At 46.3% G+C, this 27,120-nt stretch overlaps 1 protein-coding gene across 1 annotated transcript in view; it reads right to left on the bottom strand.

Annotated features, from left to right (window-relative positions):
* Window positions 1–15,159, bottom strand: part of DNAI2 (dynein, axonemal, intermediate chain 2) — a 37,416-nt gene extending 22,257 nt beyond the window's left edge. The window contains exons 1-6 of the mRNA XM_006869690.1: window positions 15,128–15,159; window positions 11,286–11,476; window positions 9,802–9,963; window positions 8,227–8,348; window positions 4,458–4,600; window positions 3,410–3,523 (exon numbers count right to left, since the gene is read on the bottom strand). Of these exons, the coding sequence (XP_006869752.1) occupies window positions 3,410–3,523; window positions 4,458–4,600; window positions 8,227–8,348; window positions 9,802–9,963; window positions 11,286–11,468 (724 nt within the window). The 5' untranslated portion in view covers window positions 11,469–11,476; window positions 15,128–15,159. The remainder of the gene's footprint in view (window positions 1–3,409; window positions 3,524–4,457; window positions 4,601–8,226; window positions 8,349–9,801; window positions 9,964–11,285; window positions 11,477–15,127) is intronic.
* Window positions 15,160–27,120: the final 11,961 nt, after the last annotated feature.

Below are 27,120 nucleotides of genomic sequence, written 5' to 3' on the forward strand. Positions count from 1 at the left end.
CACTGTAGGTTAATGTGCTGGACCACAGGGTCTGCTCACCAGCTGCTCCTCAGAAACCCTATACTGGGTCGCTATGGGTTGGAACTGACTCAACGGCACTTAACAACAAGACCTGTGGTTAGGAGTACAGTGGCTCCATAGGATAAGCACTGAACTATAGAATGAATACTAGCCTATGAACCACAAGGTTGAATGTAAAGTATTCTCCCTTGTAAACTATTACTTGATTCACAATAAAAACTTTAAAAAAAGAAGTTTCAAAGGGAAATGTGGAGAATGAGATGTCCGTACAGTTTTGAAGGATTCCACCATATTCCTGGGAATCTAAAAGGCCATGTCCCTATGAAGGGTTGTGTGCAGCCCCTAACCAGCCCTAATCTCATCTCTGGTTGACCATGAGACTCTCACACAAAGACGAAGGCAAAACTGCCAGCTGCCTGGCTGAGTGTTTAAGACTTGTCCCAACACGTTCACAGAACCCTCAGCAAAGGCTGGGAGATTCACTGGCTCTCAGTTTAAGGAAATCTCTGTCTCATCACAACTGTCCACTAAACTAGCCAAGCGGAAACTTCCATGGTCACACACAACAAAGAATACAGACTTCATAGAATTAGTTCAGGAAATTCATTCAAACAACACAACAAACAGTGAGAAGCTGATTTGTAGAGCTACCACTGTCTAAGGAGCTCTGGTAGCGTAGTGGTTATGAGTCAGGCTGCTAATCTCACGGTCAGCAGTTCGAAACTACCAGCTGTTTCATGGGAGAAAGATGAGGCTTTCTGTTCCTGAAAAGATTTACAGCCTCAGAAACTCTATTTCAGGGTTGCTATGAGTCAGAACCGACTCCATGGCACACCACCAACACCACACTATATCTTTGAAGTGTACAGTTTGGAATAAAAAAATTCTAAGAGAAGTGTGACCCACAGACAGGGGGACTTCCCTGAGGAAGTCCAGAAATTTGACTTACTAGACAAAGACTAAGTCAGCTATTTCAAAATATTTTTAAAGTGAGGGAAACCATGTCTTAGGAATTCAAGGCAAGTGTGAGAATAATGGTATATGAAATAGAGACTATCAATAAGGAAATAGGAATTATAAATTTTAAAAAGAACCAAATAAAAGTTGGTGAGCGTTGACAAGAGCGGTAACTGGAATAAAAAAGTATCCGTGTATGCAGAAGAATCCATGAACTCAATGTAAGTCCACTGAGACTATCCAGTTTGAGGACTGAAAGAAAAACAATGAAGGAAAATGAACAGAGCCTCAGATTCCTGTGGTTGTTGTTGTGAAGTGCCATCGAGTTGATTCCGATCCATAGTGACCCTGTGTAGGTTTCCAAGGAGCAGCTGGTGAGCTTGACCCACCGACCTTGTAGTTCAAACGACTTTGCAGTCTGACACATTAGCCCACAGCGCCACACCAGGATTTCTCAGATTCCGTTTGGACGCCATCAAATGTACCAACGTATGCACACTGGGAATCTCAGAGGGGGAGGTGAGAAAGCGGTAGAAAGATATCTGAAGAAAGAATGATCAAACACTTCCCAAATTGTATGTAAAACATGAATATACACATCCAAAAAGTTCAAAGAACTCCAAGTTGGCATAAGGTCATATGACAGGATATCACAGTACAGCCCAAGGCTACCAGCCTGTAACCTCTGTCCTACTCAAGTTTCCTCCCTTAGCTTCCCAAAGCCTTTATTATCCGATTCCCTACCCCCTAAGGAGCTCTGGTAGCATAATGGTGAGGAATTGGGCTGCAACCGCAAGGTCAGCAATTCAAAAGTACCAGCTGTTCCACGGGAGAAAGATGAGGCGTTCTGCTCCTGTAAAGATTTACAGTCTTGGTAACCCTGTACAGGGTGGCTATGAGTCGGAACCGACTCCACAGCACATAACCACCACCACCTACCAGGCCTGGTATATAGCATTGAGGGATACTGCACTAGACAACAAGGTTGGTTTGAACCACAAGGCTGGAGGTTCAAATTCACCAGGCACTCCTTGGAAACCTTATATGGGACCACTATGAGTCAGCTCAACCTCATGGAACTCTGTAGAAAAAGCACAATCCAAACTCTTGAACATTTCTGCAGTAAATTCTGATATTCCACTCTTCCACATCTTGGTATATGCTAGTCCTTCTACTTGGGGTGTCCTTTCCCTGCACTCCTCCTTCAGACATCATTGCCTCTTCCACAAAGCCTTCCCAGGTTGCCCGTCATCCCCTGCCAACCTCCCCATCCTCAGGGAGCTAGTGTCTTTCTTCCCTAAGCTCCACCCCTGTGCCTCCTAAGCACACTGTACTAAGTGATGTTTAAATGATTACTATTGGTCCTCACCACTGGACCAATAAACAACATTCTTATCAATGGAAAAAAGATTGAAGTTGTCAAGGACTTCATTCTTCTTGGATCAACTATCAACACTCACAGAAGCAGCAGTCAAGAAATCAAATGACGTATTGTATTAGGCAAATCTGCTGCACAAGAACTTTTTAAAGTGTTGAAGAGCAAAGACGTCAGCTTGAAGACTAAGGTGCACCTGACTCAAGTCATGGTATTTTCAATAACCTCATATGCATGCGAAAGCTGGACAGTGAATAAGGAAGACCGTAGAAGAATTGATGCTTTTGAGTTATGGTGTTAGAGGAGAATAGTGAAAGTGCCATGGGCTGCCGAAAGAACCAATAGATCCGTTTTGGAAGATGTACAGCCAGAGTGCTCCTTGGAGACCAGGATGGCCAAGCTTTGTCTCTTATACTTCAGACATATTGTCAGAAGGGACCAGTCGCTGGAGAAGGATATCATGTTTGATAAGGTGGAGGGTCAGAAAAAAAGAGGAAGACCCCCAATGAGATGGATTGGCCAAGTGGCTGCATCGATGGACTCAAGAGTGGCAACAGTAGTGAGGTTGGCCCAGGATCGGGTAAGTGTTTCCTTCTGCTGTGCATAAGGTCGCTATGGGTCAGTACCGACTCAATGGCACCTAACAACAACATTGGTTCTCTGAGACTGAGCTCCCTGAGGACAGAAACTGTCTCTCGTCACCTCTTCACCTCTAGATCCTGGTACCATGCCTTGCTCAAGGAGGATGCTCAGTAAATGTTGAGTTTACTTGAACTTTTTTTTTTTTTTTTCTTTGTCTTTTGAACAGATTTTAGACTTACTTGAAGTACTGCAGCTGGAGGATCTGTTGAGGTGGCAACACAACCTGACTCTCCTGGGCATCTGGAGCGGTTAGCAGTGGAAAATCCCTACCCACACCCCCACTTCCACCTCTGTGCCCAACCCAAGCCCAGGCTGACATGTGGGCTTGATCCAGGCCACTGCAGGGGCTGGATTGCCTGAGAGCCCAGAAGGACACTGGGTAGTCTCCTGGTTAACTCCCGGGTCCCTCCTTACCAATCTGCCCATTGTAGCAGCCTCCCAGGAGGACATGGGAATCCTTGGGGTTGTACTCCAGGGTGATGAGGGGTGAAGATGGCCTCAGGGCAATTTCAGGTTTGTTGGGGTTTTCTAGAAAGAGAGAGAGTGAAGAAAACAACCCTCCCATCATGCCTGGAAAGAAAAGAACAGAGTCGACCAGTTCATCCCCTTCCAAATTTGTACAAAAGGAGGTCAAGGCGAAAGACTGGAATATCATGCCTTCCCTTCAACAAAGCTCTGACCCCCTAGTGACCAGAATCCAGAGTCCTCAGCCCCAGGGTTCTTCTACCGGTTTTATCTGACAAGCAGACTCAATGTGTGTGTGTGTGTGTGTGTGTGTGTGTTGCATTTCTAGCCCATTCCCCAGGTTTGGTGTGAAACAAGTTTTGGCCCCTAAGATATTTACATAAAGTCAACTCTCCACTTGCTTCCCCAGGCTAGGGTCTTCATGTGTATATGGGGATAATATACTGCTGATGCCCACCCCTAGGGATTGCTGTAACACTCAGTGAGCTTCTCTGTGGCAAACACCAACTAATAACAGCTAATGTTGATTTTAATGACAATGATGAAGGCAAGTCTGAGAGTGAAATGTCACCTTCATCTGGTACCTGCTTAGGTACTAGCCTCAGAGTGAGCTCTTCTGTAACAGTGGTATCTGCTTCCAAGGGTACTCTCTGCCCCTGACGGTCATAGTTGAGGAAAAGTGCCAGGAAAGGTGGGAGAAAAAGGGGTCCTCTTGCCCTCTCAGTCTGCTACAGACTCTTTCTGAGATGTTCTTCAAAGACTAAGACAGAGGGTGCTGTAAGTCTGGTCACTGCTGCTCTGATTAAGGATCGGAAGATGAAGGGAGCTTGCTACTTCAAATTTGGCTCGGCTGGGTTGCACCTAAATCCAGACTGGGAGCAGAGGAGACAAGGGGCTTCCTCCTTGGTCCCCGGCCTCTCCTTATCACCCCCTACTCTTGCTGGGGCCTGTCGCTACTCTGAACCTTCCCTGGACAATAGGAGTCCTCACTTCTCACCCATATCCCAGATGTATGAATCGAAGCTCATGCCCATAGGTGCCCGCTGAAAATCCAAGCAAGAATATGCCACAGCTAACTTCCGGTTGCCATCAGGGTGCCAGGACAGGTGCGTAGCTGCCCGCTTGATCTCCTGGGGATCCCTTTAGAGAGAACAACAAGGCCCATGAATCGAAGTACCCTCCTCCTTCCACTGCAACTGAGTGGATTCCTACTCAGTGGTCCTATAGTACAGGGTTTCCAACACGGTAAATCTTTTTTTTTTTTTTTTTGTGAATTGAGTGAAGGTTTATAGACAAGATCATCAGTTTTAAATTCAATAAGCCATACACTTCATTTCATCTCAATGACTGCAATCCCCTCCATGCAACAAGTTACCCACTGCCTCCCTGGGGTTCCTATTTTCCTTCCACCCTCCTTCCCAGCCCTTCTCAACTTGGTCCCTTTTGATTTTGAATGACTGACTGTTCATGGTGGGCACCCCTACTAGTGTTGTCCCTGATATAGACCTTTCTACTGCTTGGCTGAAAAGTGGGCCACGAAGATGGGTTCCCTTTCCAGACCTGAAGGGTGGTTGAGGGCCATAGTCTCAGATTCCTCCAGTCTCTTTCTGACCAGTAAACCCAGTCTTCTTTTGTTTTAATAATTTTGAGTTTTGTTCCACATTTTCTCCCACCCTATCTGGGACTCTCTAATGTGATCCCTTTCAGAATGGTTGGTAGTGACAGCTGGGCATCATCTAGTTCTTCTGAACTGTAAATATTTATGGTAACTGACAGCCTCATCTTATTCCCCCAGAGTGGCCAGTGACTTTGAGCCACCAACCCTGACCAACTTAACCCACAGTATCACCAGGTTTCCTCAAGTACAGTGTGCCCAACCTTCTTTCATTGTTTCATTGTTGTTGTGTTTGTTTATTGTGGTCCAAATATATATAGCAGAACATTTGCCAGTCCACATTTTTTACTTACTAAATATTTTCTTTTTAAAAATTCCAATAGAGTTAAGCAATCACATTTACTCAGAGAAATGTAACTTTAAAAACAAAGCTCATAGTACTTCCAGGAACAGAAAAACACAATCTCTCCAGTCATAAATAAACATGTAATGATGAAATGAAAACATTCAATTCCATGCCAACACTTTCACTTGCTGAATGTTCTGTTGTTATTTACAAAAGGTGAGGGAGGAGGATGAGCAAGAGTTGGGAAAGTGTTCAGATTATTTAAGACTAAATGGTAGCGTAGTGGTTACGAATCGGGCTGCGAACCTTAAGGTCAGCGGTTCGAAACTACCAGCTGCTCCGCGGGAGAAAGATGAGGCTTTCTACTCCCATAAAGATTTACACCCTCGGAAACCCTATACAGGGTCACTATGGGTCGGAACCGACTCGATGGCACATAACAACAACAACAACAACCCCAAGCTGAGACTTTCTCCTTGAAGGGAAGGGATAAAGGACATGGTTCAACACTTAGCCCCTCCCTGGGTGCACTCTGGAGTCCCGGCGTGGTGCTGTGGGTTAATGCGCCAGATTGCAAAGTTGCTTTGAATCATAAGGTCGGCAGTTCAAGCTCACCAGTCACTCCTTGGAAACTCTATAGAGAGTTGCTATGGGTTGGAACCGACTCAACGGCAGTTCACAACAAGGTGCACTATTACAATAGATACAGTGAGACTGGGATTCAGGAGACTTAGTTCCAGCCTTGGTTGACCCCCACCATGTGTCTTTGAGCACCTCCCTTCCCTAGGCTGTTTTTTTGCCTATAAAATGTGGAGCTTAAAGGGGGTGATATCTAATGTTTCACCATGCTTGGATTCCACTGTGCTAACCCATCTTACTGAGGGTCTTCCTCTTTTTGAATGACCCTGTATTTGACTAAACATGACGTCCTTCTCCAGCAATTAATCCCTCCTGATGACACGTCCAAAGTAAGCAAGATAAAGCCTCGCCAACATTCATATAAACAGCAACCAGAGATCACATGACAGATTGCATTGAGTACATCTGCTGCAAAAGACCTCTTTAAAGTGTTAAAAAAGCAAAGATGTCACTTTGAGGTAACAGCATTCGCCTCATATGCATCAGGAAGCTGGACAATGACTAAGGAAGACCAAAGACGAAGAATACTGAAGGGACCACCGGAGGAGTGAGCAAATCCATCTGGAAAGTAGACCATCCAGAATGTTCCGTAGAATCCAGGATGGTGAGACTTCGTCTCATGTACTTTGGACAGGTTATCAGGAGGGACTAGTCCTTTTAGAAGGACTTCATGCTTGGTAATGCAGAGGGTCAGCAAAAAAGAGGAAGACCCCCAGTGAGATGGACTGACACAGTGGCTCCAACAATGGGTTCAAGCACAGCAGCGACTGTGAGGACGGCGCAGGACTGATGGTGTTTCATTCTGTTGTCGTCATCAGCTTGATGGTCCCAACAACACACCTTGCTTCTAAGTACTTCCCCTAGGACTGATTTGTTTGTTTTTCTGGCAGTCCTTGGTATAGTTAATAGTCTTCATAAATACAGCAATTCAATGCATCGATTCTTCCCTAGTCTTCCCTATTCATTGTCCAACTTTCACAAGCATATGAGGCAGTTGAAAACACTATGGCTAGGGTCAGGTGCACCTTAGTCCTCAAAGTGGCATCTTTGCTCTTGAACACTTTAAAGAGGAATTTCGCTGAAGATCTGCTCAATGCAATATGCCCTTTGATCTCTTGATTGAGACTTCCAAGGGCATTGATTCTTGAATCTTAAGTAGAAGGACCTCCTTGACAACTTCAATTAATGTCTTCAGTATTTATCATGATCTTGGGCCCAGGTGTGCTGAATTTCTTGACACTGCATGAATCAACATGCAAATTCTTACAACGCTTTGCAAATTCCTTTCATTTCCCCCTTCCATCCACCAGACCCTCCCTTCCCTGTTTCCCACAAAAGATAAGGACCTCTCCACTGGGCACGTAATGCTCAGTCCCTTATTGATCAGGCTGTGGGCACAGAGAGGATTATACTATGGCTCAGCATAATTGACAAGAAGAGATGACTTTAGGAGTATCTAGCCTCAATAAACACCATTCTTATCAATGGAGAAAAGATTGAAGTTGTCAAGGACTTCATTCTTCTTGGATTAACTATCAATACTCACAGAAGCGGCAGTCAAGAGATCAGACGACGTATTGCACTGGGCAAATCTGCTGCACAGGAACTTTTTAAAGTGTTGAAGAGCAAAGATGTCAGCTTGAGGACTAAGGTGTGCCTGACCCAAGCCATGGTATTTTCAATAACCTCATATGGATGCGAAAGCTGGACAGTGAATAAGGAAGATCGTAGAAGAATTGATGCCTTTGAGTTGTGGTGTTGGAGGAGAATACTAAAAGTGCCATGGACTGCCAAAAGAACCAATAGATCTGTTTTGGAAGAAGTGCAGCCAGAGTGCTCCTTAGAGGCCAAGATGGCCAAACTTCGTCTCTCATACTTTGGACATATTGTCAGGAGGGAACAGTTGCTGGAAAAGGACATCATGTTTGGTAAGATGGAGGGTCAGAGAAAAAGAGGAAGACCCCCAATGAGATGGATTGTCCAGGTGGCAGCATCGATGAACTCAAGTGTGGCAACAATAGTGAGGTTGGCCCAGGATCAGACATTGCTTCGTTCTGCCTTGCATAAGGTCACTATGAGTTGGTGCCGACTTGATGGCACCTAACAACAACAACAGCCTCAAGGGTGACAGAGGTTGGCCACACACCTGCCTGATTACAGAATTACCTGAAAACGTTGATGGTTTTTGCTGACGGAGCCTCATCTGTCACCTCCATGGGGTCCTCGTCATCAAAGTACTCCTCATAGATGTCTATGGCATTGTTTTGCTTGATGCAGTGTTCCATGATCTGAGAGGGGCACATGGAAGATCTTAGTGGTAAAGGGAGGTCCCTCCAGACTGGCTAGGGCTGGGAGAAGCCCAGAAGGGGAAAGTGAAGAAATAGCTCATGGACGTTTCCCATCCTTCCAGCCCATGCGTTCTCAACAGGGTTTATGTTACCCCAAATCGAGTGCCATTGAGTCGGTTCCAACTCATGGTGACCCTGTAGAGGGTTTCCAAGGCTGTAAATCATAATGGGAGCAGAAAGCCTTTTCTTTTCTCCCTCAGAGTGACTAATGGGTTATAATTGCCACAGTTGCAATTAGCCGTCCAGTGCTTCCAGTCCAAGCGGTGAAAACTGGCTCTTGCAGGGCAAAACAATACTCTTCCTTTTATGAGTAAAGAACAGATGTCCACACAGTGTATAAACAAACTCACAGTGTATACCTATGGCATTAAAACATGTTTTAAAGCACTTCTTGAACATCAGCATGCTGTTGTTGTTGTTGTTAGGTGCCAGTGAATCAGTTCCAATTCATGCAACCCCATGTCTTACAGAGGAGAACTGCTCCACAGGGTTTTCTTGGCTGTCATCTTGGAAGAAGCCAGTTGCTACGCCTTTTCTTCTGAAGTCCCGCTGGGTGGGTTCGAACTGCCAACCATGAAGTTAGCAGTTGAGCCCACTGTCTATGACAGCTAGGGACCTTTATGGCATTAGAATTTCTTTGGAGGGTGGCAGAAGAGAGAAAAGGTGATTAGGGAAAAAAAATGTCTGAAAAGTAGCTAGTGATTGTGCCTGGCAATTGAGTCCAAGTTTGTGAAATGAATGAACACTGATCCCTGCTGGCAGGGAGCTGTCGGGTGGGGTTCTTTTGGGGTCTTCTGCCCAAGGAGTTCCCCATGTTTCATATAACTAGCAGTTACCAACCCCATAAGGAGCTCTGGTAGTGTAGTGGTTACGAATCAGGCTGCAAACCGCAAGGTCAGCAGTTCAAAACTACCAGCTGTTTCGTGGGAGAAAGATGAGGCTTTCTGCTCCCGTAAAGATTTACAGCCTCTGAAACCCTGTACAGGGTCGCTATGAGTCGGAACCGACTCCACGGCACATAACAACAACAACAACAACAACCCCATGTGTCAGAGTAGAACTGTACTCCATAGGGTTTTAATAGCTGGCTGACTTTTTGGAAGGAGATCCTCAGGTCTTTTATCTGAAGCACTTAGACTGCTTACACCACCCAGAGACTCTCACTTTTTAGAATTCTTTTACAGCCTGTTTAACTCTCCTGTATTCCCACCTGGCCTCATCTGTCTGTCTGATGTTGTGTCCCCAGACAGATACTCCCTGGGGCCAGCAGCTGGGTCCCTCACTCTGAGAAGGCACATGGACCCAGCATAGGGCTGGACACTTAATGGGACTTGACTCCCACTTGGGGATGGAAGCGAAGGGTGAAACCCAGACAGGTGGAGCGGAAGCTTACCGAGCCAAGCTGCATGATGGCGTTAATGTAGTTCTCATCTTTCTCCACTTTCTTCCGGAAACGGATCGTCTGCTCCAGCTCCAAGGGGTTCACATCCTTGGGCCAACCCCCCTCAATGTGGTTAACCCCTCTGGTCTCCATTTCGAAGCGCTCTGTGTTGGCCTAAACAAGGAGACACAGGTGAGAAGATGTCCACCAGGTATGAGCATCTTAGTTGCCCTTGCAGACCAGGACCCAGGCCTCCAGGTGGCCACTGGGATGACACAGGTACCAGTAGCCCAAACCTCCATGTTTTCAGGTCCTATCAAGGAACTTTCTATTTCCTAGGCCAACAAGAGGTAGTCATAAAACACCACCCTATGGAGTGGGCAGAGTTGCACCTGACGTTGCTGCTGGCCACAGAAAACCCAGTTCTGGCCTGATCTGAGCCTAGTGGGCTGGAGAAGACCAGCCAGCTATTCCATGAGAGTCCAGTGAATAGAAGAAGTGAGTATTCCTTCACCTCCTTGTTTTTATCACAGAAATTGACACCCAATGACAGCGCGGCACTGGAATCATCTGGAAAATGATGGCAGTTGCATGTCACTGAATAATACATGGAAAAAGTGTTTAATTGTCAAATGTCTTGGGATATGTTTATTTTATTTATTTAATGTTTATTTTATAATTATGTGATAGTTTACATCGGAGAACATTAGTTTTACATTCATCCTATAGTTTCATTGCCATGGTTATAATCCCCTGGATATGTTTATTTCTAACCGCAAAAAAAAGAGAAAAAAAAAACAAGAGTTTGGATGCATTTGCCCACCTTGTGATTTTACCCCTTCCTGTTTTTCAGTCAGCTCTAACAAAAGTTAGCTGGCATCCTGACAGAATAGCCCTCCTATCGTGTGACCTTCATGGCGGCCATCTTGCTTTGTTGGCTATACCAAGGACACAGGCGTTCTGGTTCTCCAGGACCCCGATTAGCCCTGGGAAGGCCAGGTCAGTTCAACTGAACAATGACTCATGGCCATAGCCACATCAACCTGACTGCTGGACATCAGTTTCGGCTGACTTGAGTGTGATTTTTCACTCAGTTGATTTGTAGCATGATTCACAGGCTACTTCATTTGATAGAGTCTTCTCTCGGCAGCTCCTGACCTAAGGGGGAGCTGATCACCTGAATCAGACAGACAGGGTGTTACCTGGGCTTCCAAACAGCATGATCATGGCCCTCAGTTCTTTCAACCTGAACATTCTTTCAGGCTGGAATTTTCTAGAAGACACTTTTCTTTTCACAAGTTGTCTCCTAGATTCAAATCCCTGTCCCCTCAGCATAACTCTCCCAGCTGTACCAAATGCCTGACATGACTCCAGTAAGGTGGTACGTCTCTTCCTGAGACAGATCCATCCATCTTTACTAGGGAGTCAGCTAGGACTCCCTCTAGCTGACCTCTAGGTGGATGGGGTCACCCTGCCAACCCAGGGCAGAGACGCACCTCATGTTCCGACATGCTGGCGGAGCACTGGACACCCGTGTCCACGGGATTCCGCTCCACGAACTGTTCCGCCAGCTCTGGGTTGGGCTGGATGTCAATGGTCAGCTCTGCCTGGCGGTCAGAGAAGTTGCATTGTTTCCCAAACTCGCTGCGCTTCTTGAGGTACACATACACGATCTCCATGGTGCTGGCTGCGAGAGCAGAGGGCAGAGGGCAGGTGTGAGAGAGCACCCAACCTGGCTCTCTGGTCTCTCCAGGGGTGTCCCCAGGATCTTGATCTGGTTGGGCACGAGGGGTCTGTTAAGCAGAGAACTGTGTCCTCCAAAAACAACATGGTAAAGTCTAACCCATGGTACCCGTGTTTGGAAATACGTCTTTGAAGATGTTGTCAGCTAACATGAGGTCATAGTGGAGTAGGGGGAAGGGGAATCCTAATTCAATATGAGTGTTGTTGTTGTTAAGTGCCACTGATTCATAGCAACCCTGGTGGGTTTGAACTGCCGACCTTGTACTTAACAGTCCAGTGCTTATCCTATAGCGCTACACCAGGACTCCAATCCAATGTGAGTGGTGTCCTTATAAAAGAGACGCAGATACACACGGGAAGACCAACATGGGACAATGGACTTATGTTGTAGCCACAAACCAAGGGACACCTGGGACTCCCCAAAGCTGGGAGAGCCTTCAGAGAGAACATGGCCTAGCCAATACCCTGAATTTGAACCTCAGACCTCCAGAACTATGAGGCAATATATTTCTGTTCTTAAAAGCAGACCCCAAACTCACTGCCTTCAAGTAGACGTCACCTCATAGTGGCCCTGTAGGACATGGTGGAAGAGTAGAGCTGCCTCATGGGGTCTCCAAGGCTGTCATCTTAGTGGAAACATCTTTCTCCCAAAGGGTAACTGGTGGGTTTGAACCCCCGACCTTTCCTTTCAAAGCTGAGTGCTTAACCCATGGCACCACCAGGACTCAACCAGACCCAGGCTCTCATGAAAAAGTTTGTCCCTCTTTCCAGTGTGTCTAAAACTCTATGCCCTGGTTGGAAGCCATGGCTTTTGGGGGCCAAGAAAGGGGACAAGTACACATCCCAGCAGGTTGCCCTGATGTGTTTATCTCACCTGGACAAAGATGGGGGTCTCATGAAAGAGAAGGCATTTCACTGACAATCTCCCCTCTGTCACCACACTGTCATGACCCAGTACCTGGACCTCCCACTCCGGACTCACAGCTTGGCTCTCCTCCCTTTCAAGTACAATTGTTGGGAACCAGATGACTCCTAGGGGGCTGGAGAGACTTAGGAGAATGAGGGGACTCCAGGAAGACCAAAATAACCCCTTCATCCCTGATTACAGTTGTAACAGTTTTGCCTTCCTTCTTGGTGCTTCCCAAGGCCAAGTCTGGGGGAGAGCAGAGGCAATGTCTGTCTGTCTGGAGGCAGACAGAGGAGACATTTAAAGACCAGTGATGAGGAACCAGGTCATTCAAGGAACCCAGAGTACACTGTCTCCGCAGCTAGTAGGGTGCTGAGATGAATATAATACAGAGATCAGTGTAGTGGAGGGGTCCAAGTAGATGTCTTCTCCATGAGACAAACATCACAGGGTGGTTTCCCCAAGCAGTGCCTGAGGGCTTGCTGTTTGTATAGGGGACCATGAGGGAGGCAGGAGGAGAGCCTTTGCTCACCGTGGGAACCTTCAGATCCAGAGGTGTAAGTCTCAAACACGAGTATGCACAGAGTCTGACCACACTGTTCCCAACAGCAAAACTGTAGCCTTTGCTACATCCCAGGGCAGTCAGATTGAAACCTTGTCAGGCGGTGATAAGGACAAAGCTGCTCTTGTGTTAGAAGACTGAGACGGGGGTGGGGGTGGGGGTTCCTGGAAAGAGCCTCCTAGGCTGCAGTGAAAGTGGGTTTTCCCAGCTAGGAGTGAGGCGGAGCAAGGGTGGGAACTGGGAATGAGGGATAGCAGTGTGGGAGCGTGGTGGGAGGCCCTTCCCACTGCTTGATCCCTGGGGGAGTTACAGGGAAGACAGCAGACAGAGGAAGCCCTCCTGCCGTCCCTAACCCTGCAGCACCTTCTGGAATCCTGGAGTCCTGGTAGTTAAATGCTAGATTAGGCTGCTAACCAAAAGATCAGCTGCTCGAACCCACCAGCCCCTCTAAGGGAGAAAGATGTGGCAATTGGCTTCTGTAAAGATTTGTTGTTGTTGTTATATGCCATGGAGTCAGTTCTGATTCATATCGACCCTGTACAGGGTTTCCGAGGCTGTAAAACATTACGGGAACAGAAAGCCTCATCTTTTTCCCCTGGAACAGCTGGTAGTTTCAAACTGCTGACTTTGTGGTTCACAGCACGATTCGTAACCACTATGTTACCAGAGCTATCTGTAAAGATGTTGTTGTTGTTAAGTGCCATCGAGTCGGTTCCGACCCATAGCGACCCTGTACAGGGTTTCCGAGGGTGTAAATCTTTACGGGAGTAGAAAGCCTCATCTTTCTCCCGCGGAGCGGCTGGTAGTTTCGAACCGCTGACCTTAAGGTTCGCAGCCCGATTCGTAACCACTACGCTACCAGAGCTCCTTCATCTGTAAAGATAGTTGTTGTTAAGTAGATTGATGTTGAGTCCACTCATAGTGACCTTCTATAGGGGTCCCATGTGACTAAGGAAGAGAATCAGGAAGACCGTAGAAGAATTGATGCATATGAGTTATGGTGTTGGAGGAGAATTTGCAAGTACCCTGGTCTGCCAAAAGCACAAATAGATCTGTGTTGGAAGAAGTACAGCCAGAAAGCTCCTTGGAAGCCAGGATGGCCAGACTTCATCTTTCATACTTAGGACATATTATCAGGAGGGATCAGTCTCTGGAGAAGGATATCATGTTTGACAAAGTAGAGGGTCAAAGAAAAAGATAAAGACCCCCAATGAGATGGATTGGCACAGTAGCAGTAGCAGTGGACTCAAACATAGCAATGATTGTGAGCAGTGTTTCGTTCTGTTGTGCATAGGGTCACTATGAGTCGGTACCCACTCGATGGCACCTAACATAGTGTTTCTGAAGAGCTGCTGGTTGGTTTGAATTGCCGATCTTGTGGTTAGCAGTCCAGTGCTTATCCTACAGCGCTACACTAGGAGTCTTCTGTAAAGATGACAACCTTGGAAACATTATGGGGCAGTTCTACTCTGTCCTACTTTGTCCACTATGAATCCCACTCGACAGCTACAGGTTTGTAAAAAATGATTATGGGACTCACTCTGCGTTCAAAAGAGCCAACCTCCTGGGGATTCCCCTCTCCCCATGCTTTCCACTAGGCCAATGTTGGGGTTCAGCTGGGGTGAACAATACCAGGAAAGTGGGAGATGACAGGAAGCCAAAGGGGGAGATGGGGGGGATGAGGTCCTCCCAGAACTACAGGGGGCATGAGACTAACCAAGAAGGTGGAGGGTTAGCACCCAGACCACGGCTGTACAAGGGACTTAAAGTTCGTGGAAATCGAAAGATAATGGAATTTCCCATTCATTCGACTTCCGCCTTCTCCAGAAGGCAGACAGTAGCGGACCCCATAAAGGTAATACAGGAAGTAAGGTGTTCAGAGCTTGCAAGGATCCCAAGGATTGGCAAGTGTGCATGACAGTGAGGACGAATGGGGCAGCATTCTGCCAGCCTTGACCAGGAACCCACCATGAAGCCGGCAGGGCTATCCCAGGAAGACGCATCCCTCTCCACCCCCAGGCAAGGGCTTTCTGCACTGGCGGAGATTATTACCCTGGGGGGCTCGCCCCTTTCTTTTCTTCTCGCCTCTTCAGCGCCGACGTCTTCCCCGCGCCCCCACCCCTTACCCTGGGTCCGCTCCTTCCACCGCTGGGCCGAAGGGGAAATGCGGGAGCTTGGGTCCCGGCTCCAACTCTTCTCAAACGGCTCTGGGTAGCGGAGTTTACCCATTGCCTAGCAACCGTGGCTGGGCCCGGGACGCGGGGCGGGGCGGGGCGAAGGCGACCCGGAGCACGTGACGGTCCATCCCGCCGTAACGGAAATACAGTCTAGCGAGGTTAGAGAGTTCAGGAGTTAGGAGAAGATTAACCTACAAGTTAGTGAAATGCCGGTAATGGTCATAAATGCTTGTAGGGCGATTTGTCAAAGCGACTTCCCAACTTTGCAAACACACATTGGGCAAGATGCTAAGAAATACAGAGGCTGTGGACGTCTTGACCTCTGGTTGCTGAAGCCTGGCCCTGCTCCTTGGTTGTTATTTTAACGCTCCTTGCCTCATTTTCTTCATCCATAAATTTGGAATTATAAGCCCCAGCCTACGCGCCATATGCCTTGCACCTTGTCCGATTTCCTCACTGGGACTCGAACCTCCTTGAGAGTAGGGCCGGGAGTCCCCTGAACCCAGTATTGCCACAGCTTAGTTCAGGCTGGCACACTGTAAACACTTACTAAATGAAGGAATGGAGTCCTGGTGTAGGGCTGTGGATTAATGCGCTGGACCGCAGGTGGGTTTGAACTGCAAGGTCAGTGGTTTGAGTTCACCAGCTGCTCAGAGTGAATGGAATGGAATGAGTCGTGAAGATTGCAGAAATGCAAGTGTTTTCTTACTTACAAAATATACAAAAACCGAAACCCATGACGTGGAATGGATTCCAACTCATAGCGACCCTATATAGGATTTCTAAGACTAAATCTTTATGGGAATCGATAGCCTCATCTTTCTTCTGCAAAGTACTGGTGGGTTTGAGTGACCTCGCAATTAGCAGCCCAACCCCTAACACACAATCCACCAGGGTACAAAGAGAGGGGCTTCAAAAAGTTCACAGAAGGGGAAGTTCCATTATCTTTTTTCATTTAAATACTTTTAACTTTTTATTGTGAATTGAGTAAATGTTTACAGAACAGATCATTAGTTTTACATTCGGAAAATCATATATTTAATTTCATATCAGTGATTACAACCCCCAATTCCATTATCTGTATGTTTTCATTCCATTTTTCACAAATTCTTTGAAACCCACTTGTATTTGTCATAATTAAATATATATATTTATATAAAAAATAGAATGAGGTATGTTTTTCATGAGATTAAAGCTATTAAGTGAGATAATATAAACTAAAAGAAGGGGCTTTTGAGGGTAGAAAACATGGGTTTTAATCTCAGCCTGGCTGCTTCTTAATTACACAACTCAACTTTCCTCATCTGCAAGGTGGGGGGACAATGGTAGTTCTTGCAAGATAATTGGGAGGATTAACTTAGAGGACCCAGTCAAGTGCCCAGCCTATAGCTGAAGGCAGAGCCATACCTGAATAATAGTTGTTAATTTTAAGTGCCATAGAGTTGATTCCAACTCATAGCAACCCTGTATAGGAGCAGCTGGTGAGTGTGAACCTTCAGCCTTGCTGTTCAAACTGAACTTGAGGTCGAGTGCTTATCCTATGGCACCACACCAGGATGTCCCCTGAAAGACCACAGCTCTGCAATGACCACCATGGATGCTCGGACGGGCTCAGTTGTGTTCAAGGAGGGACGCTGGGGATTTGGACTGGGCCAGCATGGTGCAGTGAATGTTCGATAATGGCTCTTCTAGCCACAGTCTCTGTAACTCCAAACAAATGATTAGGTTCTTGTTAGGCGCTATGGAGTCAGTTCCAAGTCATAGCAACCTACATAGGTTTGAAGAAGTTGTCAATCTTTCCAGGAGCAGAAAAACCTCATCTTGGAGAGGCTGGTGGGTTTGAACTTCTGACTTTGTGGTTAGCAGTCCAGTGCTTATCTTACAGAATCATCAGTGCTATGCAATGCTTTGGGTTGTTGTTACGTGCCATTGCATTGGTTCCGACTCATAGAAACCTTGTACAGGGTTTCCTAGGCTACAGATCTTTGCAGGAACAGAAAGTCCCATCTTTCTCCCTTGAAGAGGCTGGTGGACTCTTAACCCAAAAGTTCAAGATCATCCAGAAGTGCCTCAGAAGAAATGTCTGACAGTCTCCTTCCAAATAATCAGCCATCAAAAAATGTTACCTGTTGATGAATTGGAAGGTTTAATATCAGTATAGATTCAACACAATACTGATTAAAATCTCAACTGCCTTCTTTACAAAAACAGAAAAACCAATCCACAACTTTATGGAGAGGTAAGGAGCTCTGGTAGCGTAGTGGTTACGAATCGGGCTGCGAACCTTAAGGTCAGCGGTTCGAAACTACCAGCCGCTCCGCGGGAGAAAGATGAGGCTTTCTACTCCCGTAAAGATTTACACCCTCGGAAACCCTGTACAGGGTCGCTATGGATCAGAACCGACTCAATGGCACTTAACAACAACAAGAGTTCCTGAGTAGCTAAAGCAATGTTGAAAGAGAAGAACAAAGTAGGAGGAGTTGCCCCTCCTGATTTTAAAGCATACTATTGTTGTTGTTGTTGTTGTGTGCTGTGGAGTCAGTTCCAACTCACAGAGACCCTGTACAGGGCTTCCGAGGCTGTAAATCTTTACGGGAGCAGAAAGTCTCATCTTTCTCCTGTGGAATAGCTGGTAATTTTGAACTGCCGACCCTGAGGTTAGCAGCCTGACTCGTAACCACTACAACTACAATACTCAAAACAGCCTGGTACTGTTGTAAGCACAGACCAATGAAATAGAATCAAGAGCCCAGAAGTAAACCCACACATCTATGGACAATTGTTTTGTTTTTGTTTTTTTAGCTTTTTTACTGTGAATTGAGTGCAGGTTTACAGAGTAGACTATCAGTTTTTCATTCAATAAATTATATACTTTGCTTCATTACAATGATCGCAATCCCCTCAATGTATCATCAGTATTGACCTCTAGTCACTTGAACTCTTGCATTCCTCCCTACCTTCCTCTTCTAATACCTTCATCTTTCCTCTGTTGTGTATTGCCTGCCCAGTCACCCATATTAACACGGGTGCACCTTGCTTGCTGAATGAAAGTGAAGAGGACTTCAAACATTTACTGATGAAGATCAAAGAGCACAGCCTTCTATATGGATTACATCTCAATGTCAAGAAAACAAAAATCCTCACCACTGGACCAATAAACAACATTCTTATCAGTGGAGAAAAGATTGAAGTTGTCAAGTACTTCATTCTTCTTGGATCAACTATCAACACTCACAGAAGCAGCAGTCAAGAAATCAAATGATGTATTGCATTAGGCAAATCTGCTGCACAAGGCCTTCTTAAAGTGTTGAAGAGCAAAGATGTCAGCTTGAGGACTAGGGTGTGCCTGACCCAAGCCATGGTATTTTCGATATCCTCATGTGCATGTGAAAGCTGGACAATAAATGAGGAAGACTAGAAGAATTGACATATTTGAGTTATGGTGTTGGAGGAGAATATTGAAAGTGCCATGGGCTAACAAAAGAGTCAACAGATCCATGTTGGAAGAAGTGCAGCCAGAGTGCTCCTTGGAGGCCAGGATGGCCAAAGTTTGTCTCTCATATTTCAGACATATTGTCAGGAGGGAGCAGTTGCTAGAGAAGGATATCATGTTTGGTAAGGTGGAGAGTTAGAGAAAAAGAGGAAGACTCCCAACTAGATGGATTGGCTAAGTGGCAGCATCGATGGACTCAGTTGTGGCAACAGAAATGAGGTTGGCCCATGATCGGGCAGTGTTTTGTTCTGCTGTGCATAGGGTCGCTATGAGTTGGTGCCAACTCGATGACACCTGACAATAACAACAACCATCTAACCTGTGAATAATTTTCCCTTCCTTCCCACCCCTGACAACCATCACTGAATGTTTCTTTTATCCAGAAAACCTTTTGCTGACTTTTTACAACAGTGGTCTTATGTCCTTTTGCAATGGGCTAATTTTGGTCAACTGATTGTTGACAAGGATTGTAATGGTTAGGGTTCTGTGTCAACTTGACTAGGTGAGGATTTTCAGAGGTTTAGCAGTTGGAAATGTGCTTATTCCCATGGGGATGAAACCTTATACAGGCATAGATAACTCTTATGATGGCTATGAGCAGCCAATCAATTAAAGGGATATTTCCTTAGGGGTGTGCCCTGCTCCCAATATAATGGACACATGGGGAAAGCTCTCATTCTTTCACTGGAGACCTGGGACTCTGCAACTGTAAGCTATTTCATCGATAATAAACTTCTTGCTCCATCTATCTATCTATCTATCTATCTATCTATCTATCTATCTATCTATATGATCTCTGGTACCGTAGTGGTTACCAGTAGGGCTGCTAACCACAAGATCAGCAGTTCAAAACTACCAGCTGTTCCACGGGAGAAAGATGAAGCTTTCTGTTCCTGTAAAGATTTACAGTCTCGGAAACCCTATACAGGATCGCTATGAGTCAGAACTAACCCCTTGGCACATAACCACCATCATTACCATACATACATACATACATACATACATACATACATACATACATGTAGATGTTTCACTGGTTTTGCTTCTCTAGAAAACCCAGCCTAAGACAAGGGTGCTAAGTCTATTTGGTGGGGACAGAAGAGTCTCTTCAATAGAGGGTGCTGGGAAATTAAACAGGATCCATCCCTCACACCACACACAAAAACAAATATAAAGTGAACCAAATACTGAAATATACAAAGGAAAAGCATCAAATTCTTGGAAGAAAAAATCACAGTCGTTGCTGTCAGGCCTAGTTTTTAAACAGTGGATTATCCCATATAATAACAAACACAAACCTCATAAAACTTTAAAACAAATGTCCTTTTTCTGCTCCATTACATTTAGTTGTGCCGTCTCCTTAGGTTCCTCTTGGCTGTGACAGTTTATCAGACTGGCCTTGTTTTTGATGACCTTGGCAGTTTTGAGGACTAGTTCCAAAGGTATTTACCATCAATAGGTCTCCGTGTAGGCTTCTGGACTGGAAAGATACCTCCCCACTTCCATACCATGTTATTTGAAGGGAAGTTACCACATGTAACTCACATTTAAGAAGTAGGGAGTTATGCTCCACCCTGGTGGCACTGTGGGTTATGTGCTGGGCTGTTTAGCCACAAGGTTGGCAGTTCAAACCCACCAGCCACTTCACAGGAAACTGATGAGGCTGTGTGCTCTGTTAAAGATTTAGTCTCAGAAATCCTGTAAAGGGTTGATACAAGTATCCATTTGTTGACTGTTGGTTTGGTTTTGTTTTGGTTCTTATAGGGCTGTGGCTATGTAGGATAAACACTGTATGCAAACCACAAGGTTGGCTGCTGGAGCCCAGCCACTCAGGGGGAGAAAGATGAGGCTTTCTGCTTCTGTGAAGATGTAAAGCATCAGAAACCCTATACAGGGTCATTATCAGTCAGAACCAACTCGATAGCCTTAACTCCAAAAATAGGATGGTCTATTGTGGAGTCCTGGTGTGGCGCTGTGGGTTAATGCACCAGACTGTAAAGCCATTTGAACCGCAAGGCGGCGGTTCAAGCTCACCAGCTGCTCCTTGGAAACCCTATGTAGGATCTCTATGAGTTGGAACTGACTCAATGGCACTTAACAACAGTAACATTGTTGTTATTGTAAAGTGCCATTGAGTCGGTTTTGACTCATAGTGACCCTGTATAGGGTTTCCAAGGAGCAGCCGGTGGGTTTGAACTGCTGACCTTATTGTTCACAGTCCAGTGCTGATCCTACAGCACCCCACCAGGAGTCCAACAACAGGGTGGTATAACCACATAACTCATTTGGAATTCCTCTGCACAGGAGATGGGTCAATTTTTAGATGCAACTTTCCTTGGCTGATCCTTGTGCAATCCAATAATACGTGGTAGAAACCATCCACCTCCCAATCAATATCTAAAACAAGACACACGGTTGAGGGAGACAAAGCTCTAAAATTTTCATTTGTTTCCCAGCTGCCAGCATAGTTTATTTCAGGGCCGCACAGACCACAGATTCATAAAGCAGAGTCATGAAGAGAAGGAGGGAAACCAAGTTTTGTGGGGGTAATTCTGCAGGCTGCCATGACGCCTGCCCCTATGGCTGTAGGATTCCCAGCTCTCCTAAAGGATGGTATGCTTAGGAGAGTGAAGACTCACCTCGTCTCTGTAGTCACTGTGCTCCACGGGGCCAGGGACAGAACAATGTCTCAGGGATGCACCTGTCACATCAATGACCCGGCCCCACATCCGGCTTTTCATTACCTGTTTTTGTTGCCATCGAGTTGATTCCAACCCATGATGATCCTGTGTATTTGGAGCAAAACTGATCTATGATGTGGTGTTTTTTTTTTTTTTTTAATGTTTTATTGTGAATTATGTGATAGTTTACATGGGAGAACATTAGTTTTACATTCATCCTATCTATATTGTTTCATTGCCATGGTTACAGTCCCCTCCATGCACCATGCATCATCAACCAACCAAATGGTATACCCTACAAGCTTGCTCCCCCCCCCCGCCCCCCCCAGGTCATCAGCACACAGCCCCTCTCCCTTTCTGTGTCTAAAGTCCCCAGCCACACCTTCTCTCCACGTCATTGTCTCTGCCTCCATCTCAGGCATCACTACTTCTCTGGGTAGGGTCCTGCTCTCACTGATCTATAGTGTTTTTAGGAGTCCTGGTGTGGTGCTGTGGGATCAGCACTGGACTGCTAACCACAAGCTTGGCAGTTCAAATCCACCAGCCACTCCTTGGAAGCCCTATACGGGGTCACTATATGCATCATAACTGACTCGACAGCACTTAACACCAACCACATAGTGTTTTCATGACTTTTGAAAGATCGCCAGGACTGTCTTCTGTGGTGCAAGATATAGTTAGTAGTCCTTCTGCACGACCCAGGAACTCCTTTGTGACCAGTGAAACCAAACCTGTCGCCTTCGAGCTGGCAAGTGGATTTGAACTCACAGCGACCCTATAGGACCGAGTAGAACTGCTCCATAGGGTTTCCAAAGCTGTTATCTTTACAGAAGCTGACTGCCACATCCTTCTTACACAGAGCAGCTGATGGGTTCAAACCTTTCTGCTATCAGCAGATTGATTGGCAAAGTGACAGCATCAATGGGCTCAAGTGTGGCAACAATAATGAGGTTTGCCCAGGATCGGGCAGCATTTCATTCTGCTGTGCATAAGGTCACTATGGGTCGGTGTCGACTTGATGGCACCTACCACCACCACCAACAACAACTCCACCAGGGCTCCTTTGGTTACCAGCTAAATACCACCAATTGCTCTTTTGCTAACATAGACTGGACTTTCCCTGATATCACAGAGCATGACTCCTTTTCAGTTTTTTCAGAACCAACAGTAAGGTCAAAGTTCACTCAACACTAACTCCCTCTCTTTTCCTTTTGTCCTTTTGAAAGGTCTGAGCTCCCATAGTACTTGAGCAACCGCCAGGCAGCTCTACTTGCCCAGGGGACCAACTCCTCCCCAGGCTGGGACCCATGCAGCTACAGCTTGTCTTAAGGAAACAGGGACCTCAGACTTAGAAGGTTACTCATAATCCATGTCTCAGGAAAAGAAAAGAGGAGAATGAAAGAAAGACTTGGAGTGCTTCTCTGCGATCAGCTCATAAATGTGAAGACAATGGAAAGGTAGGAATTCCTGGATGGTGAGAGGTTGGCAGATTGAGTCTACCCAGAGGCACCTCATAAGAAAGGTCTGGCAATCTACTTCCCCCAAATCAGCCATTGAAAATTCTAGGGAACCCAGTTGTAACGTGACTCACATGGAGTTGCCATGAGTCAATGGCATCTGGTTTTTATGGAAAGGCTTGAGGTTTTCAGAAGATATCCCAGGTGACTAGGACCTTCTGCTCCTCTGAAAGATACTCTGTGAAGTCTGAGATGACACCAGGAGATACTGCACTCTCAGGAGATGGGAACATGTGATGGCAGGAGTGGGCGTCCGAGAGTGAGTCACAGAGGAGGCTGAATCAGACTGCTTTCTGCCCACACCAGCTGAGACCTGGGGCACTGAGGGTCACAGTGTGGAACTCTGCGTCACCACAGAGCAGCTGGAGACTGAAGGAGTTCAGGAAGAGGATGAGCCAGGTTTCAACCACAAAGCTCAAACATGTCTCTGGCCGGCTTTCTTTCTCCGCCTCCAGACTAGGAAAAGCAGCTTCCCCTGGAAAGATGGACAAAGACTGCCTGAGGTGCCCTGGAGTCCTGGTGTGGTGCTGTAGGATAAGCACATGCTAACCTCAAGGTTGGCAGCTCAAAGCCTCCAGTTGCTTCTCGGATACCCTACACAGGATGGCTATGAGTCAGAACCGACCCGACAGGACTTTGCAACAACCACAACCTGAGGCGCCCTGGTGGCATAATGGGTTGAGATTTGGGCCACTCACCGCAAGATTGTTAAACACACCAGCCACTCTGCGGGAGAAAGATGAGGCTGTCTGCTCCCATAAAGATTTACCCTCCAAGAAACCCTGAGGGGCAGTTCTGCTCTGTCCTGTGGAGTCACTAGGAGCTGGACTCGACTCCATGATCATGGGTTTGGTTTTTTGAGTTTGGGTACCTGGAGCATCACTTGGGGGTCTACTCTCCACTTAGACTGCCCTCCTCGATTCCCAACACCCTGCTCCTTGGCTCTCCTCCTCCCCCTCTATTCTGCCCCAGCTCCTCCTTCCACCCACTCCTCAACATTCCAGGTGTTGTTGACCCCATATGAGTCAGGGTTTTTTGGAAGGAAATAGTCCGGTCTTTCTTCAGAGCTGTCTCCAGGTGGACTTGAACCTCAAATTTGTTGGTTAGTAGCTGAGTGTATTTAGCTGTTTTACCACCCAATGGTTCTCTCAAACACAGCTATTCCACATCTGACCCTTGCTTCTCTTTCCTCACAACTTTGCCTCTCCATGTATTAGTGACAGTGTTAGGTGACTTCAAAAACTTCATGGGAAAATTCCAATCACTTTTAATGTCATTGTCCATCCACAATTCTAATTACAGAACAACCAGAAAGCTCCTTAGACGCCAGGATGGCCAGATTTTGTCTTTCATACTTTTGGGATATATTATCAGGAAGGACCGGTTCCTGGAGAAAGACATCATCCTTGGTAAAGTGGAGAGTCAACGAAAAAGAGGAAGACCCCCCAGTGCGATGGATTGACCCAGTGGCAACAGCAATGGGCTCAAGTGTAGCCGTGATTATGAGGTTGGCATAGGACCAGGCAGGGTTTCATTCTGTTGTGCATATGGTTGCTATGAGTAAGTACTGACTGGACGGCACCTTAACAATAACATCACCACATTTTTGGACGTTCCTTGTATGTGCTGACTTCCCATCTCCGTCTCCATTCTAGGCCTCCTCTCCAACACCAACCAGTCCAGGTGAAGTTCAGACACCCTTCAAACTGAGCCGAGTAGGAAGCAGGGCCTCATTCCCATTTGCTCCCCCCTGGTACTCCCTAGGTGACTAGCATCCCCGCCCATCCACCTCATCATCTATGTTCTCCATTGGTGTCTAGGAAACCATCATCCATCCATCGGGACCATGTCCACGCATCTGCTCCACAGATCTCAGTGAGTGTTGCTTTCTCTGTGTGTGAGTCTCAGGAAAGCTTGTGCATCATGCTGACAGAAGATGCTGTTATTGTTGTTGTTATGTGCTGTTGAGTCCATTCTAACCCATAGTGACCCAGGATAGGGTTTCTGAGGAGTGACTGGTGGATTTGAACTGCCAACCTTGGGGCTCAAACTGACCTTTCAGTCCAGTGCATTATCCTGTAGGACTCTGAAGATGCTGTTGTCGTTGAGTCGATTCTGACCCATATTGACCCTGTATAGGGTTTCCAAGGAGCAGCTGGTGAGCACGAACCTTGCAGTTCAAATGGCTTTGCCGTCTGGTGCATTAACCCACAACACCACCCCAGCACTCTAAGGCACTGGAATTGTGGAAGGGTTCAGTCCCTATAGCAGGAGCCAAACCATGCTGAGTCTCGACATAAGCTCAGATGCCATTTGAGTTCCTTATGTTGCTTCTTGTATTAAAGCTTAAATTCGGAGCCCTTACGTTTGCAGAAGGCTATGGTTTCCAGTACGGAGCTCTGGTAGCGTAGTGGTTACAAATCGGGCTGCGAATTGCAAGGTCAGCAGTTCGAAACTACCAGCTGTTCCACAGGAGAAAGATGAGGCTTTCTACTCCCATAAAGATTTATAGCCTCAGAAACCCCGTACAGGGTCACTATGAGTCGGAACCAACTCCACGGCACATAACAACAACAACAACAAATGGTTTCCAGTAAGGAGCCCTGGTAATGTAGTGGATGATGAGCTGGGCTGCTAAACGCTAAGGTCAGTAGTTTGAATCTCCAGATAGATGAGGCTTTCTGCTCCCACAAAGATTTACAGCCTTGGAAACCCTATATCTAAGATGAGTGGAAGTCCTAAATCCATTTTGAGTTCTGACGTAAACTCGGTCCCCATTGAATTCTGACCTGGTGGTGGTAGTTATGTGCCATGGAGTTGGTTCTGACTCATAGAAACCCTGTACAGGGTTTCCGAGGCTGTAAATCTTTATGGGAACAGAATGCCTCATCTTTCTTCAGCGGAACAGCTGACCTTGTGGTTCGCAGCCTGATTCGTAACCACTACGCTGCCATAGTTCTGACCAGTCAATGTAAAAAGCTTTGCCTTCAGGTATTTGAATGTGGATTACTATGACTCCCCTAGCCAGCCCAAGGAGAGCCAGTCTTCCTCTCAGGGACTTGTCTAGGTGTGTTCTTAATGGAAATTGGGGTACCAAGGTTGTAGGGTTGAAGGGTCCCAGAATCAATCCTGCTGACCATATCAAAATGTTCTAGGGAGAAAGACCCCCCAAATTCAAATATATTTTATAGATGCCCCTTTATTAAGTCTTCAACAGAACACAGACAAGACAAAGACAACAAAGAGAAATCATCGGGATATGGAACACCATTACAGACTCATGCTGATGGTCCCGCCCACCAGGATGACAGCATGAGGCCATAGGCTCTTGTGATGAGTTTCTGATGTGGTACTGAGGCTTAGGTGTTGGTCTACAAACTATAAGGCCGAGTGGTTCAAGCCCACCAGTCACTCCATGCGAGAAAGATGAGACTGTCTGTTCCCGTTAAGATTTGCAATCTTGAAGCCCTACCTAGGGCCACTATGAGCTGGAATTGAAGTGATGATCATGGTTTTGGTCTTGCTGTCATTTATATCATGAGCACCATGCCATTAATTCAGAGATTCTATCAGCCTCTGGGGTGGTGCTGCAGGTTTATGCAGTGGACTGCAAGGTCAGTGGTTCAAGCTCATCAGCCACTCCTCGGAAACCCTATACAGGGTCACTGAGTCCAGAACTGATTTGATGGCCCTTAACATCAGCTTATGTGCTGACAGTATCCCTCATCAAAGGGCTGTGTTTGGCCTGTTTAAGGGGTCCCTGTAGAACATGTTTAAATCTAGGGTCTTCCCCTGTCTCTCCCTCAGCACAATTCCCATGAGAGCTGTGGGCAAGTCACTGGCAAGCAGAAAGGCAGTATTTTCACTTGATGGAGTTCTGGACTCTTGCAAATTCTCCCTCCCTCATCAGTCAGTGATAGAAAGTGCATTAAAATCAAAATAGGAAGCCAGCGGGAGACACAGGGAAATATGCAAGATAAAGTGAAGAGAGGTAAATACTGTTCACTGCTGGTACATGGAGGGGATTGTAATTATTGTAATGCAGCAAAGTTTATTTGTTGAATGCAAAACTGATGATCTATTCTATAAACCATCACTCAATTAACAATAAAATATTAAAAAAAAAAAAAGAATGGGAAGATGTCCAAGATAGTGGTTGTTGTTGTTGTTGTTAAGTGTCGTCGAGTCGGTTCCGACCCATAGCGACCCTGTACAGGGTTTCCGAGGGTGTAAATCCTTACGGGAGTAGAA

Source organism: Chrysochloris asiatica, unplaced genomic scaffold (genome assembly GCF_000296735.1).
Source record: "Chrysochloris asiatica unplaced genomic scaffold, ChrAsi1.0 scaffold00132, whole genome shotgun sequence".
In the NCBI taxonomy this organism is placed as follows: domain Eukaryota; kingdom Metazoa; phylum Chordata; class Mammalia; order Afrosoricida; family Chrysochloridae; genus Chrysochloris; species Chrysochloris asiatica.